This window comes from Eubalaena glacialis, chromosome 5 (assembly GCF_028564815.1).
Source record: "Eubalaena glacialis isolate mEubGla1 chromosome 5, mEubGla1.1.hap2.+ XY, whole genome shotgun sequence".
NCBI classification, from domain to species: Eukaryota; Metazoa; Chordata; class Mammalia; order Artiodactyla; family Balaenidae; genus Eubalaena; species Eubalaena glacialis.
The window spans coordinates 150,977,590-150,991,296 of record NC_083720.1 but is presented as its reverse complement, the minus strand read 5'-3'; the positions used below and the strand labels follow the sequence as shown (position 1 = coordinate 150,991,296).

The 13,707-nt window shown below is 33.2% G+C and overlaps 1 protein-coding gene across 3 annotated transcripts in view; it reads right to left on the bottom strand.

The window, feature by feature from the left end:
• The window catches only part of FSTL5 (follistatin like 5), a 707,698-nt gene that overhangs the window by 45,442 nt on the left and 648,549 nt on the right, over positions 1-13,707 (bottom strand). For all 3 annotated transcript variants that reach the window (XM_061191763.1, XM_061191764.1, XM_061191766.1), the window contains one exon: positions 12,779-12,903. In XM_061191763.1, the coding sequence (XP_061047746.1) occupies positions 12,779-12,903 (125 nt within the window). The remainder of the gene's footprint in view (positions 1-12,778; positions 12,904-13,707) is intronic.

The window sequence follows — 13,707 nt, the reverse complement described above, 5'->3', positions numbered from 1 at the left end:
TGTCCTTTCAGAAATCATTTACCTTTTCTTTTTCATACTCATAGCCTAGTTTATTTCCTTGTTTAACAGAACTTACATTTCCTTACTCCATTTAAATATCTAATAAATTAAACGACTTGTATATTTGTTTCTGATCTTTTGAAAAGGTGCACAAAATTTTAATGTAATATATATCAATATCATCATGAATGACTTCAAATTTAGATTAAATCAGTTATGAAAAATAAGTATCTATGTCTAATTTGGTATCTTACAAAACTAAGGACAGACATAAAGGTAATCTTGCAGTGGATCTAAAGGATTCTGGTAATGGAAGTAGTAGAAACATAATATATTTAGCTGGTCCTCTTATTAATCATTTGTTGGCCTTTAAATTTTTTTTTTATTAAATTTTAATTTTATGTTGGACTGTAGTTGATTTACAATGTTGTGTTAGTGGAGAATCAAACTAATCTGAATGATATTAAATACTGTGGTCCCAAGGGGCTAAAGAACTAGTTTCCAGCCTAAGTCTGTGTGAATCTCAAGGACAAGTGAAAAATGATGAAAATTCAAAACGTCAAGGGGACTCCAATTAAGGAGATTATAACACATTTTATAAAAGGTGGCTTTGAGAGAAGACTTGAAGTGTTTGTTAGGTGAACAAGGAAGAAACCAGACATTCTGCAAATAAATGCAGATTGGCAAGAAATGTGTAGGTCTGCAGTGAGGAGTCAAGTTTTGCTGTAGCAGAGGTACATAGAAGCAAGAGACGGGAATGTTTTAAAGGTGACATTAGGATAATTTGTAGAGCACACTAGTTGTTAGGTTTTACCCCGAAAGTGAAAAAAGCACTTGAATACTATAATGTACTGAGCTCTAAGACACTGAATTTAGACAGAACTGAGTTTATAGCTGGTTTCAACATTCATTAGTTAAGTGATTCACCATATGTAGAATAGGGATAAAAATTTATGTAGCTGCCAGTTTTAAATGAGGCAGTGCATAAAAATTCTTAGCTCACTGTCTGGTAGAGAGTAAATGCCCAGTGTTTCTTAATTACTATTAGCATATTGTAAAATAACCATAGTAATAAGAACAAAAACTACAACTAAGCGATACAACCTGAAGAGATGTATATGATATAGCAACTCAGACTTGACTTCAGAAAATCAGACTGTAGCTTCTACATTAAAATAAAAAAAAAATTATAGGGGAACACTTTAAATGACTATTGTATGTAGGACAATAGGAAAGTTAGACATTACTGATGAAACTGTTAGACAGTATGAATAAATGGTAGTGAATTTCCTGCATTTCCAGAAATTTTCTCATACTTGGTCCACTTTTCCTTAACATTCTCATTCCTTTATTTCTTGCTAAAATTTGAACTCTTGATTTATTTCTATGCATGTCTTAGGAAATCTTCTGGAGTTTATCAAAATAAAAAGAGTGAATATTTTTAAGTTATTTATATTATAGTCTTACAAGAAAAACTTAAGGTTACTGTTTATATTTCACTTGTATAAATGAATTCCCTGGTGAATTTGAAATTTTAATAATGCCTTTATGAATCAGAAGAATAAATACAATTTATCTCACTCCTGTAAATCCAAATATTATAGTGGTTTGAAAAGTGTTTTCAAGTGCTTTGAAATTTTAAAAGATAGTAAAATGGATCACTTTGAAATTAAATAAGTGGTAGAAGTACCAAAAGGGTTTTCAATATATCTTTTTTTTTAACATATTTATTGGAGTATAATTGCTTTACAATGGTGTGTTTGTTGGCAGGACACAGATTGGATTCAGGATATAAAAAAATGTATTAAATAGGTAAATGTAACTTTAGTTTCATGAGGTCACTGATAATGATTACACTCACACAGTATATTTCTTAATTCACAGAACATAAAATATTAAATTATAAAAATAATATACATCTCAAATGACTGTTGGCAAATGGTTTATCTTCCACTCTATTTCTATTTATTAAAAAGTCATTTGTGTCCAACAAAATCTCTTTGAATTAGATTTCATTATTTCTCAGTGTGAATAAAAATTTGGATGGAAGTACAAGTTTTTATATGTCAAAAAATGGCAAGCAAGTTAAGGCTTATGCAAGAAATCAGGAAGGCATATTCAGTCAATATTAAGATACATGTATCTATGATCTATTAAAATATTTCTTAACATCATCTTTCTACATAAACTAATAATTTATGTTCAAGCCATTGTCATGTATCAATTAAATGAGTTTGGCCAAGCTTTTTTTTAATTAGAAATTATTCAGGGTTCAAATTACTCTGTGTATTTGATATAAATACAACAAAGTTTTTAAGCAGAATTTAAATAATGTATACTTTAATTAAAAACAAAAGCAATGTTTCTTTTCACTCAAATTGATGAATAATCTTGATTTACATTATTAACGAAAAAAATCTAGGTTATTTTAGGATTTTCTTGGCTTAGTTATATAAATCATCAGCTACTTCCATAGCATATGCAAACTCTGATTCCCTTTTGTTTCAAAGAAACTAAAAGGTATATTTATGTATGCAAAATTACATAAGCATAAAAGTAAGTGTCTACATCATGGCAAAAAATGAATTACTATAATTTTACAGTGTTTTTCTTAAAAATCAGTTGTCAATATAGAAAAAAATCTATATATTTCATTATTCCCTCCCCCTGCAAAAAAAAAAAAAAAAAAAAGGAAAGAAAGGTAACGTTTCCATAGTATTGGAAAAAATTCAGCTAACCTCAGCCTAAACAAATACAGAGGAGATTTTAAGCATACCTAACCCAACAAGTAGTTTTAAGAGTTATTTAAGGCAACTATCATTTTTATTTCCCCTGAAGCTATTTCTATTCATTTTGTGAAGTCTGTATACCCTATATCACACTGGTGTAAACACCGAAGGATAAAACCCTGGCACTGTGATGTCTGTTGCCTAGCATTCTTAATATACTCACGGGATTATGGTGAATATGTCTACTCATGACATGACAGATTAGACTTAATAGATTTCTCCGTATATCTACTAATTTGGTAGGTTTTTCCACTACAGTTAAATGTAAAGGTTCTCTGACATCCTTTTCATGTACTTCAGTTTTGCTTGAACGATATCTTAAAGAACTTTAAAACCTGACATGTTGCTGCATGATTGTTTTTCAAGAGATAGAACACTGTAACATAACAAGTGAGCATCCTTAATTTGAAGGAAAAAAAAAGGAATCCATTTGTCTACTTGTTCTTTGATTGACCCGCACTAATCAATTTCTTCTTCCTACATGGGTAGCCATAGTGAGGCTACAGCTACAGATTTACAACTAAATTAAAATGGTACAAAATATTAACTCAGGCAGATTCACAAGGAATAGTTTTTACAACCTCAAATTGCTGTAAAGACAGAGAATATCAGTGCCCCTCATGCTGTCCATCTAAAGAACCCTCACAACTACCACTAATTTTACATTTAAAATAACTTTGCTAGGGACTTCCCTGGCAGTCCAGTGGTTGAGACTCCACGCTTCCACTGCAGGGAGCGCAGGTTCAATCCCTGGTTGGGGAACTAAGATCCCACATGCCACGTAGTGGAGCCAAAAAGAAAAAATAAAGTAAAATAAATTAACTTGCTTATATGGCAAGAAAAAAGAAAAGAATATGATGTATATATGAAATAAGCATTTTAGACACATTCACAGAAACTTTCTGAAATGTTCTACTGACTTCTATCATTAATTTACACATGTGTTCTCAAAGATAAAATTATTTATTTAATAGCATTGCTTTGTAGAGCTACAGTAGGAGTCTTTCATTCAAAAGGGAGGTTTTTTTGGTATGATACTTGTATTTAAAATTTTAATATTTTAATAAAACATTTCTTCAAGAAAAATTCATGAATTCATAAAATTAAATGCTATGGTAAAAAATATCTTCTTCCTCCAACAGAAAAATAATATATCCACTTAAAAATAGAAAGAATTAGAAAGCTCAATATGCATTATTGTTTTCTATACACATTTTATGAGAATTAATATTGCTTTATCTGCTTGGTTCAAAACATCACAGCGTAATCTATTGCATATACATATGAAATAGGTCCTGGCAATGTGCACGTTAGATTCACATAAGAAATTCTTTAAGTTCTCAGGATGAGCTCTGCCCCCCTCTTGTGAAGTAGTGCATTGTATCATAACTTTTGATGTATTTCTTCATGCAACTTAATTGTTATCTTAGTCTGTTTTTACTACTAAACAGAAAAACCCAAGTAATTTAGGCGTTCATATTGTTTACTCGTTTAGGGTAAAATAAGTTTGATTTACCATTTCCAGCAAAATCCCAAATCATATGTGACAGAGGGGAAAAAAGTATGTGGAAATGTGCTATGTATACACCACAGCTGTCTCCTAAGGAGAAGGCTGCCCTGTGTTTTACTGAATACTTTGGTGAGTTAGCTTAAGGATCTCTGAGGGCAGAAGCAAGAGCTATTTTACTTTGCATAATAAAACTCAGGAGGCAGATCTACAATGTAGAGTGTTTCTAAATTACATGTTATTAGTGCTCCATTGATTTCTTCAGTGAGAAATGCCATAGAATGAATCTAGTTAGAGGCTTTTATTAAATCCTAGAGCTTGGAGTCTACTAATAATACCTGTACAAACTTTTTATTTTTTAAAAATAAGGAAATCCTTATATTTCAAACAGAGCTTGCTTTTAAATCCACCCTTATTTCCCATACAACAAAAATATTACATAGCTAATATGGGATAGTAATCTGACCAAGTGAACATTCTGTCAAAAGAGGGGCTGGCATACTTGATTCATCCACTTTGGGCTCTTTCCTTACTAGGCTCATACAGAGCCTGTTAATACTGGGCAGAGATCAAGTGGGGAATCAGACAAGATTCTCTAACTCAAGAAATAATGAAGATAACAAACTGAACACACACACACAACACTAGGCTACAAGCAGTCGGTGATTTTCTGTCTAAGCATTTTACACTCCATGTGTGGTCTGTACCAATATGCTAAAGAAGGTGGGAAGTACTGCTTAAGATAAAAGCAAATCCAGTAACCATAATGAAAAAAGAAGAATGGCATGACAGGTCAAAGCTTGAAAAGTATAATGTGTTTATTTCTTTAGAAATAAGATGAAGAAAGTTAGCACGTGTTATGTAGAAGAAGCTTTGCATCCTTGTAAGAATGCTGGAGGGTTTGCCAACGATGCATTGCATATGCATGTGCATACACACTCTTAAAAATATATAATTTCTTTAATAAACAATCTATGACTGTCTTGTTTTTTAAGATAGTGCACTAGGCTCTGAGAATTTAGGGAACTGAGAGGTCCTGACAGTCTAGAGTTTGTGTTTTCGTAGAGTGGAGAGGGAAGGAAGAAGCTCAGAGAAACTGGAAAAGCGAAGGTCATGGTTTCAGGATTTATAAGTGCTTCAGATATTCACTATTTAAGAGCATAAGTAGATAGAAAAAGTTCCAACTCCTGGGATATTTAAACCCTATTTGTTTGTTAGTTTATTTCTCTGTGGGAGGAATTAGCATATAAGCATGAAGGGAGCAAAAAAATAATTGAACCTCACTGAATTGTGACTTTGCCAGATCTTTATCTAGGAACTGTGTTTGGAAACAATTTTAATTGCTGCTTATCATGCTGATAATATACTTTTCCTAAAAAGACATGAAACAACTCATATTTTCAATTTCTGATGTGTTTGGGCTTCAATGTAACCAGATAATTTTAGTGCTAAAACTGTATCTCCATCTACCTGGCCTGTCCATGAATCAAGTCACAAGTGTAGAGTTGTCTTGATATATGGCCAGCCATATATGTAATTTTGCTTTAACAGATTTGATAAAATATGAGGGAGAATGATATACTTTACTAACTTTCACTTTCACAGAATGTTTATTTTTTCCCTTAGGGAAGCTTTAAGGAAACATATATCAAACCCAATCCCTTCTTAATCATTTTCTTGCTATAACTTATAAAGAAAAAGGAGTGCTAGAGACCTCTCTCCAGACTACCATGGTGCCTGCTACGCATTATTTCCTCTTTCTTCACCCCTTGAGTGGCAACATAGCCATTGGCTGTGCAGGGATTATGGCAGATCTGACCCTGGATAAGCCCCTAGCCACTTATTGCCATATTTGATTGCAATCACTCATCGACTTTTGAGGGTCCTAAAAGAGTAACTTCAGTTACCACCTTCATCTTTTCCAGCTCACCCACATTGAAGAGTATCACTGAGGTCCACTTTCCATGAGATTAATGAACTATACAATCTGAGACATTCACTGGAACCAACTTCACCTCAGGGTATGTGCTAGGGAAGAGAGGAGTATATCAGGAAGAAATTCTTGGAACATTATTTGTTTGTTTTGGTTAGCAAGTCAAGTGCAGAAGACAGAGCGTGGAAACTGACATTTTCAGATTTTTATAGAAGTGCCTGTTGCTTTCAAGGTCTCCTTGTCACTGTGATTTACAGATACACTCTATTCATCTTATTGTTTATCATGTAATCATTGATTGAAACACACACACGCACACCGTCCCAACTATAACCATTAATTTTAAGACACTATGCAATCAACCAATCACACCTAAAGAAAAATGACAATAATAAAAATATCATTTTCCCAACTGCTCCATATTCCTCTCAAGAAAAAGTTGTACTTTAAAGGTAGATTTCTAGAGAAATGTAACCCAAAGGAACAGGAGAAGTAGTTTGAAATTCTAGACAATAAGATCAAATGTGGTATCGGGGGTGATTTCAAGGGTAGGCAAGCCTTTCAAAACATCTCGGATAGCAATAATGTTACCTAAGTTGCTATCTTCCCTTTCTATATATAGAACTAGTCCTGGGGTAGGTACGTAAATCAGAAATGATTGCCTTCTTGTATTTACTATAAGCATCCTCTGTGCCAATTTACACTGACCTACTTGAACTGGATGAGATTAAACTCTAGTTGCACTCCAATTTGAGAGTGGGCAAGAGATGGGAGAGGCATGATTTACAGATGCTATGAGGGTCAGACTGTAAATACATCTTTTTACATCAACTGACACCTGTTTTCAATTGTATCAAAGATATTATTTTAGTCAGTGAAAATTTTAAAGAATTTCTATTTATAGCCCTAAATAGCCCAAATGTTAGCTGTGCCCTTGTATTTAGGTAAAAATATCTTGACGGTAATAGTTTTTCTTACCTTCCAGCTATTTTTATTCATGACAACTCGAAACCTCTAAGAAAGACTTCTGCTAATTGTTTTATTTGTTGTAGCATTACTTTCTGGCCTTCTTAGTGTCTTGCACTAAGCTTCATCAGATTTCCCTGCTCTGAACCACATTGGCCCCTTCTAGTTCTCACTTTCATCCCCCCTACAACCAAAAATAAACCATTTGTGGGAGAATTATCTAAGATTTTTCGAGGGAGATCCAGTAGAATTGTTTCTTCACTCATTGCTTGACTACCTGCTACCCATGTTTCGCTTCCTATTCTGTCGATTTTCCTCACTGCTCCAATCTTCATACAGAAATTTTAAAAAAATATGGTAACATGATAAATTACTGCCAAACCTATTGTTTTTCACTTCTTATAGGCAAATTCTAGTAGCACCTGCACAGAAAGTTGTAATCTTTACGTATATTACAAGAAACTGACATTTAAATTTTTCTCTCTTCAAAATGGTGCCCAAAATAAAACACAATCAATTATGTAAATGTCTTTTCTTTTTGAGATTTGATCTTTAATCCAACCATTGTAACACAACCATTTTTCTGAAAACAATAAACTTATTTTTAAATTATTTTTTAATTTCTGGCTAATTAAAAAAATTGATAACAAAAATCATTAAATTCCCATGCACTGGCCATATCATAAAAATTTTAAGAGTAGTAGAACTATAATATTATTCAAATGTATCTATGTACATGTAATGATATAATAACTTAATTCTTTGGATTCAAATTATGAGTAAAATAATGAAACATTTTGCTTTACATTTGTAGAGCACTTTTGATTAAAAAGATAATGAATTATTTCAATTTCTATGACATTAAATATATATAATTGACTCTTCTGAGAATTACACATGCATTTTTATTTTTAATAGTCTCTTTTAATTTTACCTATCTGGATATTTTTGTACATAGAAGAAGATAAAATTATAAATTAAAATTCTTCATAAAAGAAATTTATATTTCTCAGGTCATTACAAAACACTCCTTTTGTAATGCATAATCTCTTCAACTTTAGAACTATGATTCATGGTTCATTAATGACTTGTTGAAATTTAAGGTTTTTTCAAGAAAATTTTCTATTAACTGCCAGTCTGAAAAATGTCTGTTTAGTATACATTGTGAGTTAACTGAATGCACAATGAGTTATTAATGCGAAAAATACATCATTTATTACATATTCAATGACCTATTTTAGTTAAAAAAAAGTAAGATATAAAATGTTTTATTCTTACTTAAGAGCAAAAAGGCATATAATTGTACAGTGATATAAATCAATGTATTTCAATAAGCATCAGAAAATCATTTGTGTTATTAACTAAATTTCAAGTAATTTATATTTTCTCTAAATATTTAGGGGGTGGATTAGCCAACTCACACTCAGATGTATTAAAAATATCTAATATGGAGTTTTAATAACCTTTTAAAAATAAACCCTGAGTCAATAAGTATTAATCAGTCCCTTTCAGAAGCTCAGGAACTATGGGGGAGACAGGAGTGTAAGATACCCTCTCTCATCTTCCAGGAAGTTTAGTTAAACTAAACTGTATTCACAGTTGGAGCTAATAGACACCAGGCTTAAAGACTGGTTGCATGCTGGCCTCGAGTTTTTCTGCACCATCTCCTGGGCAAGCGCTCATAATCAAGAAAGAGACAAGGATGCCAGCTTGGTTCACTAGCCAGAGCTCAACACTTTAGAGACCATTTTGATTTAGATCAAATGTATGTTGCATTGGTGTGTCTGGTTGAGCTCAGCCTAGGGCTCAGGTAATCTTCTGTTGTCTAAAGAGAAGGAATGTGTAAATATCAATAAAACCCAAAGAAGTTATTTTTACTAATAAGCTCTTATGCTATAGTATAAAATAGAAATAATGGTATGTGGCCTGGACTGTGCCACTCGGAACGGGATGGAATTCAGCTGGGGAGCTGAATGAATGGGTGGTACCAGGCCATCATTCTCAGGCATTTTTTAAGTGAAAATTAATCTCCTGAAATTCAAATTCCTCAGGACACTCAGAAAGGTACCTACATTAGGCTCTGAAGAATTTCTACAGTGCTGAGAACTTCAAACTGTCTTAAAAAGTGAACATCTTGGGCTTCCCTGGTGGTGCAGTGGTTGAGAGTCTGCCTGCCAGTGCAGGGGACGCAGGTTCGAGCCCTGGTCTGGGAAGACCCCACATGCCGCGGAGTGACTGGGCCCGTGAGCCACAACTGCTGAGCCTGTGCGTCTGGAGCCTGTGCTCCGCAACGGGAGAGGCCGCGACGGTGAGAGGCCCGCGCACCGCGATGAAGAGTGGCCCCCGCTCGCCGCAACTAGAGAAAGCCCTCGCACAGAAACGAAGACCCAACACAGCCAAAAATAAATAAATAAATAAATAAATAAATAAATAAAATTAAAAAAAAAAAAAGTGAACATCTTTCCAAATAATGATTGATTAGTTTTTTTAAGCTACAAGTTTATCTTTTAGTATAGATGCGAAGTAATTTTCTCTTAAATTCTTCAGTTTTGATTTACATTACAGACTAAACAAACCTGAAAATTATAGATAACAGAAAAAAAATAAGAAACCAAGCAGAGGAAAAAAAAAAACGTTTAGCAAAACTGTAGTTAATTGCAGGGTAGCCCTTTCTCCAGTGTACATTATGAGTAGTTTCGACACTGCTATTATGGGCAGCTTAATTTTCAAACATTATGGTACTCCAGTCCCTAGAAAGAAATGAAGTAAGCTGGCTTAAGTCACATTTGCCAATGGCAAATGGTGCTGCTGGGGCATTCAGGCTGAGATCTGTCTGACAGGAGATGTAAGTCCTTCTTCCTATTTACTGCTTCCACACACACCATTCCTGTGTGCTTGATGCCGTGCCGGCGGCCTGTCAGATCTTGTGTTAGATGCTGAGAAATCAGGTACGTAAGAAATGCCTTCTTCCCTCAATACTATGTAGTCTGGTTTAGGAAAGAGTGTAACACTTCCTTCTTTATTTTCATTCTTGTGAGAAACATGAATTAAGTGCCTAATAGTTTTGAGGCACTAAGGATATAAAATCCTGACGCAATATAGGAGATATATTTATCTCCTATATTTATATAGGAGATATAAATTATTTGAAATGAGAGAGTAGCAATCTGAGAGAAACGCAGATTAGTCAGAGGGGTTAGAAACGCAGAGGGGTCAGAGGAAGAAAACTAATATTAATTAAATGCATATTATGTGTCAGACCTTCTGCCTGGCCTGGAATATACACTCAACACAATAGTCAGAAAATAGTCTCAAATTCTGTTAAAGACAATTCTTAAAAAGAGCAATCTCAGGACACAAGCCACATTTAGGTAGGAAAAAATGTTCCATGAATTGGTAAGAGAAAAGACCCTATCTATCCTTCAGGTTTTCCTGATGTGGAAAAGATCCCCATTATGTTAAAAATACTTTTCATATTTAACAGTTTAGTTTTGGAAACACGTGCTAATATTTACTCTTACTTTTCACTTTAGCAGGAGGGATAATTACTGTGAAATGTAATAGGAATTATGATGATCATTCACATTCATTAAAATGGGACTCTGTATGCTGGTAGAATTGCTATAATTTAATATAGAATTCTGATAAGTATTGGCACCTATGCATTTGACTATATATCCCTAAAAGAAATAAAGACATTTAAAAATATCCTCAAGCATACTTTTCAGTGTTTCTCACAATATATAGAAATAACTGAAATAAAATTTTGTTTTATTATGTGTTCACATTATTTGTGTTCACATTATTATATGTGTTCACATTATTTGCATGTTCCTCTAATTATTAGCTCCAACTTCAGCTATGTATTAATCATTTCGACCCTCAAGAGATGTTATGTTCTGACAGCATATTATACAATACATACAAGCCCAGAATCACACATGGTGTTCACTGCATCCAGACAAAGTTAAACTCCTGCCTCTAGTAGCGATTTTACCCTAATGATCCAATTACTTGTTATAGGGGAAAAGAAATACCCCAAATGGTATACAATTAACCATATGTGTCATAGATATAGGAATTTTGACCCAAATAATTGTGTTAATAGTGCATTTAAAAAAAAATAAGCAAAGTTGATAATAGTATATTAAATACAGTAATAGGGAATAGGAGAATGAGATAAATAAAAGCAAATGTTACATATTAAATTATTTATCAGTAATAATTTATCAGTAACTTGAAAATAACAAAAAGATATTTATTAAACATAACACTCAATGCCAATTAAATAAAATTTTATCCTCAACAGATAAGTATAAGAACATTATATATTTTTTAGATATCACCTCAAGAGGGGCCATTTTCAGTTCCTCTGCTGATTTCTTCAGTCTCTTAACTATTATAGTGCTTGCACTCGGACCTAAAGATTATTACTTTAATGCAAATGCAAATACTTTTCAAATATGCTGCATTTTCAATAAGTTCTACTTATTTTCCATAAAAACATGTAATTATTGTGACATGTATAAAAGTATATTATAATTTTTAATCACTTTATTGCTGAGCACATAATAGGTATTCTAAAAATAATAATCAGTTGCTTGACAAATACATTAAACTCTTTGAAAACATATACTTGGCTGTCCAAAGAACAGTTTCTATATCATATCTTGACTGTGAGCCCCAATTCTAATTTATGAATCTTCCTTTTTATTTTTGCAAGTTGAATTTTTCACTCTTTCAGAATTCTTACAACTCCAACTTTTAGACAAGATAATTTTCACATTAATTCAAGGGAAACAAATATACACAAGAACCAAATAATGGCTCATATAACATATGTGAAGCAGTTTCCTCCCATCCAAATTCCCTTGAAATAGAGAATAAAATATTAGTTTGGTTCAGATTCACTAACATTGCTAAGCAATACTTTAAATACTTCAATAAATTATCAAGAGACATAGTATTAGAAATTGTGAATATCCAAAGTCTCCCCCTGTTAAGTATTTAAACCACTTCTGTGAACCTTTAGAGTGATGTCATTAGGAGTTATTACTTTTTTACCTCTTGTGAACACAGAGATTAACACGCCCACACATTTTCTCAAAGTACAGATCTCACACATTTCATTTCAACTTACTATACTCCCTGATACAATGTTATATTCATTTCTATATGGGCAAAACAATACAAGAATGTTCTTATAATATGTTGAATAGATTTTGATGCGAGTGGCCCTCTTCTCTGAAAGGAACTCAGGCCAAGTTCGAACATCAGCATTTTGCAAAAGCCTAGTCCGAAGACCTTAAGAGCAACTTGCCAAAATATTAACCGTAAGATTGATTTAAAAATGCAAGCATACCTTTATAGATTCACTTCTCAATTACACATAAAAGGGAAGAGAAGACAGGAAATTCATCACTAATGTTGATCAATGCAAGTTCATCAAGCAGACGAGACAGAGCTACAGCACAATTATGTGTATATTTGTGGTATAACAGAAATTTTCTTTTGGTGATTTCCCGTGGCTTTCTACCAAGATTAGGGAGAAATCTAAAAGTCAATGCTCATCTGAGCACTCACCTCACGTGGGTGATGAGGAGGGTGGCGGTGGGGATGAAGAAGTCATCCGCTCGGTCGAACTGCTTTCCCACAGGCTGGGTGTGGATGGTGTGATGTGGCGCGTCCCCGCTGGCCAGGGTTATCACCTAAACACAGCACCACATTTAGATCTTGGCCATGCAGGCCCTTAATGGGATCAGAGATGAAATAAATCTCTGGTGGTTGTTTGCACAGGCTCTTTGTTTTCAACCTCAAAATTAGTACATTGTTAAGCAAATTGCAATTCTGCATTTGCTTATTTTCAGTGTAAAAGTTTCTAAAAGAAAAAAATGGGAAATATCTTTTTCTTGAACAATTTCTGCCTAAAAGATAAAATAAATATACACATAGGTAACTTCTGCATTATAAAAATGTTATTGCTATAATAAGAAATATGAAAGCAAGCATACACATGATGTAAATGAGATGCTGGCTTTCTTTTCTTTCTTCCTTCTTCCCTCTCTCTCTTTCTCTCTCTCCCCCTTCCTTCCTTCTTTCCTTCCTTCCTTCCATCCATCCTTCACAACTTGATTGAGGAATAAATGATATATTAAAAAAAAAAAAACTCCCCATCCTATACAACAGAGTTGTAAACATAGGACAGAAAACTCTAAAATATATCATTTGAAATATTTTTGCTCTTAGAAATCTTAGAATAGATTACATCATATTTAAAAAATTTTCCTTTTATAAATTGAAAATAATGAATTTGAGTAAGTTTTAATCAAAGAGGTCTCTTCTAACTATTCATCATTAATTGGTTTTTAAAACTTTCATAGTTCATTAAAGAAAAGATCACTACGTTTAAGCTCTTTTATCCCTTATATCCCATTTTGCATGAAATTCTATCAGTTTTTTCTTCTGATTTCTCATACCTTCACAGCTGTCCTATTGTCCCTGCTGCACAACCA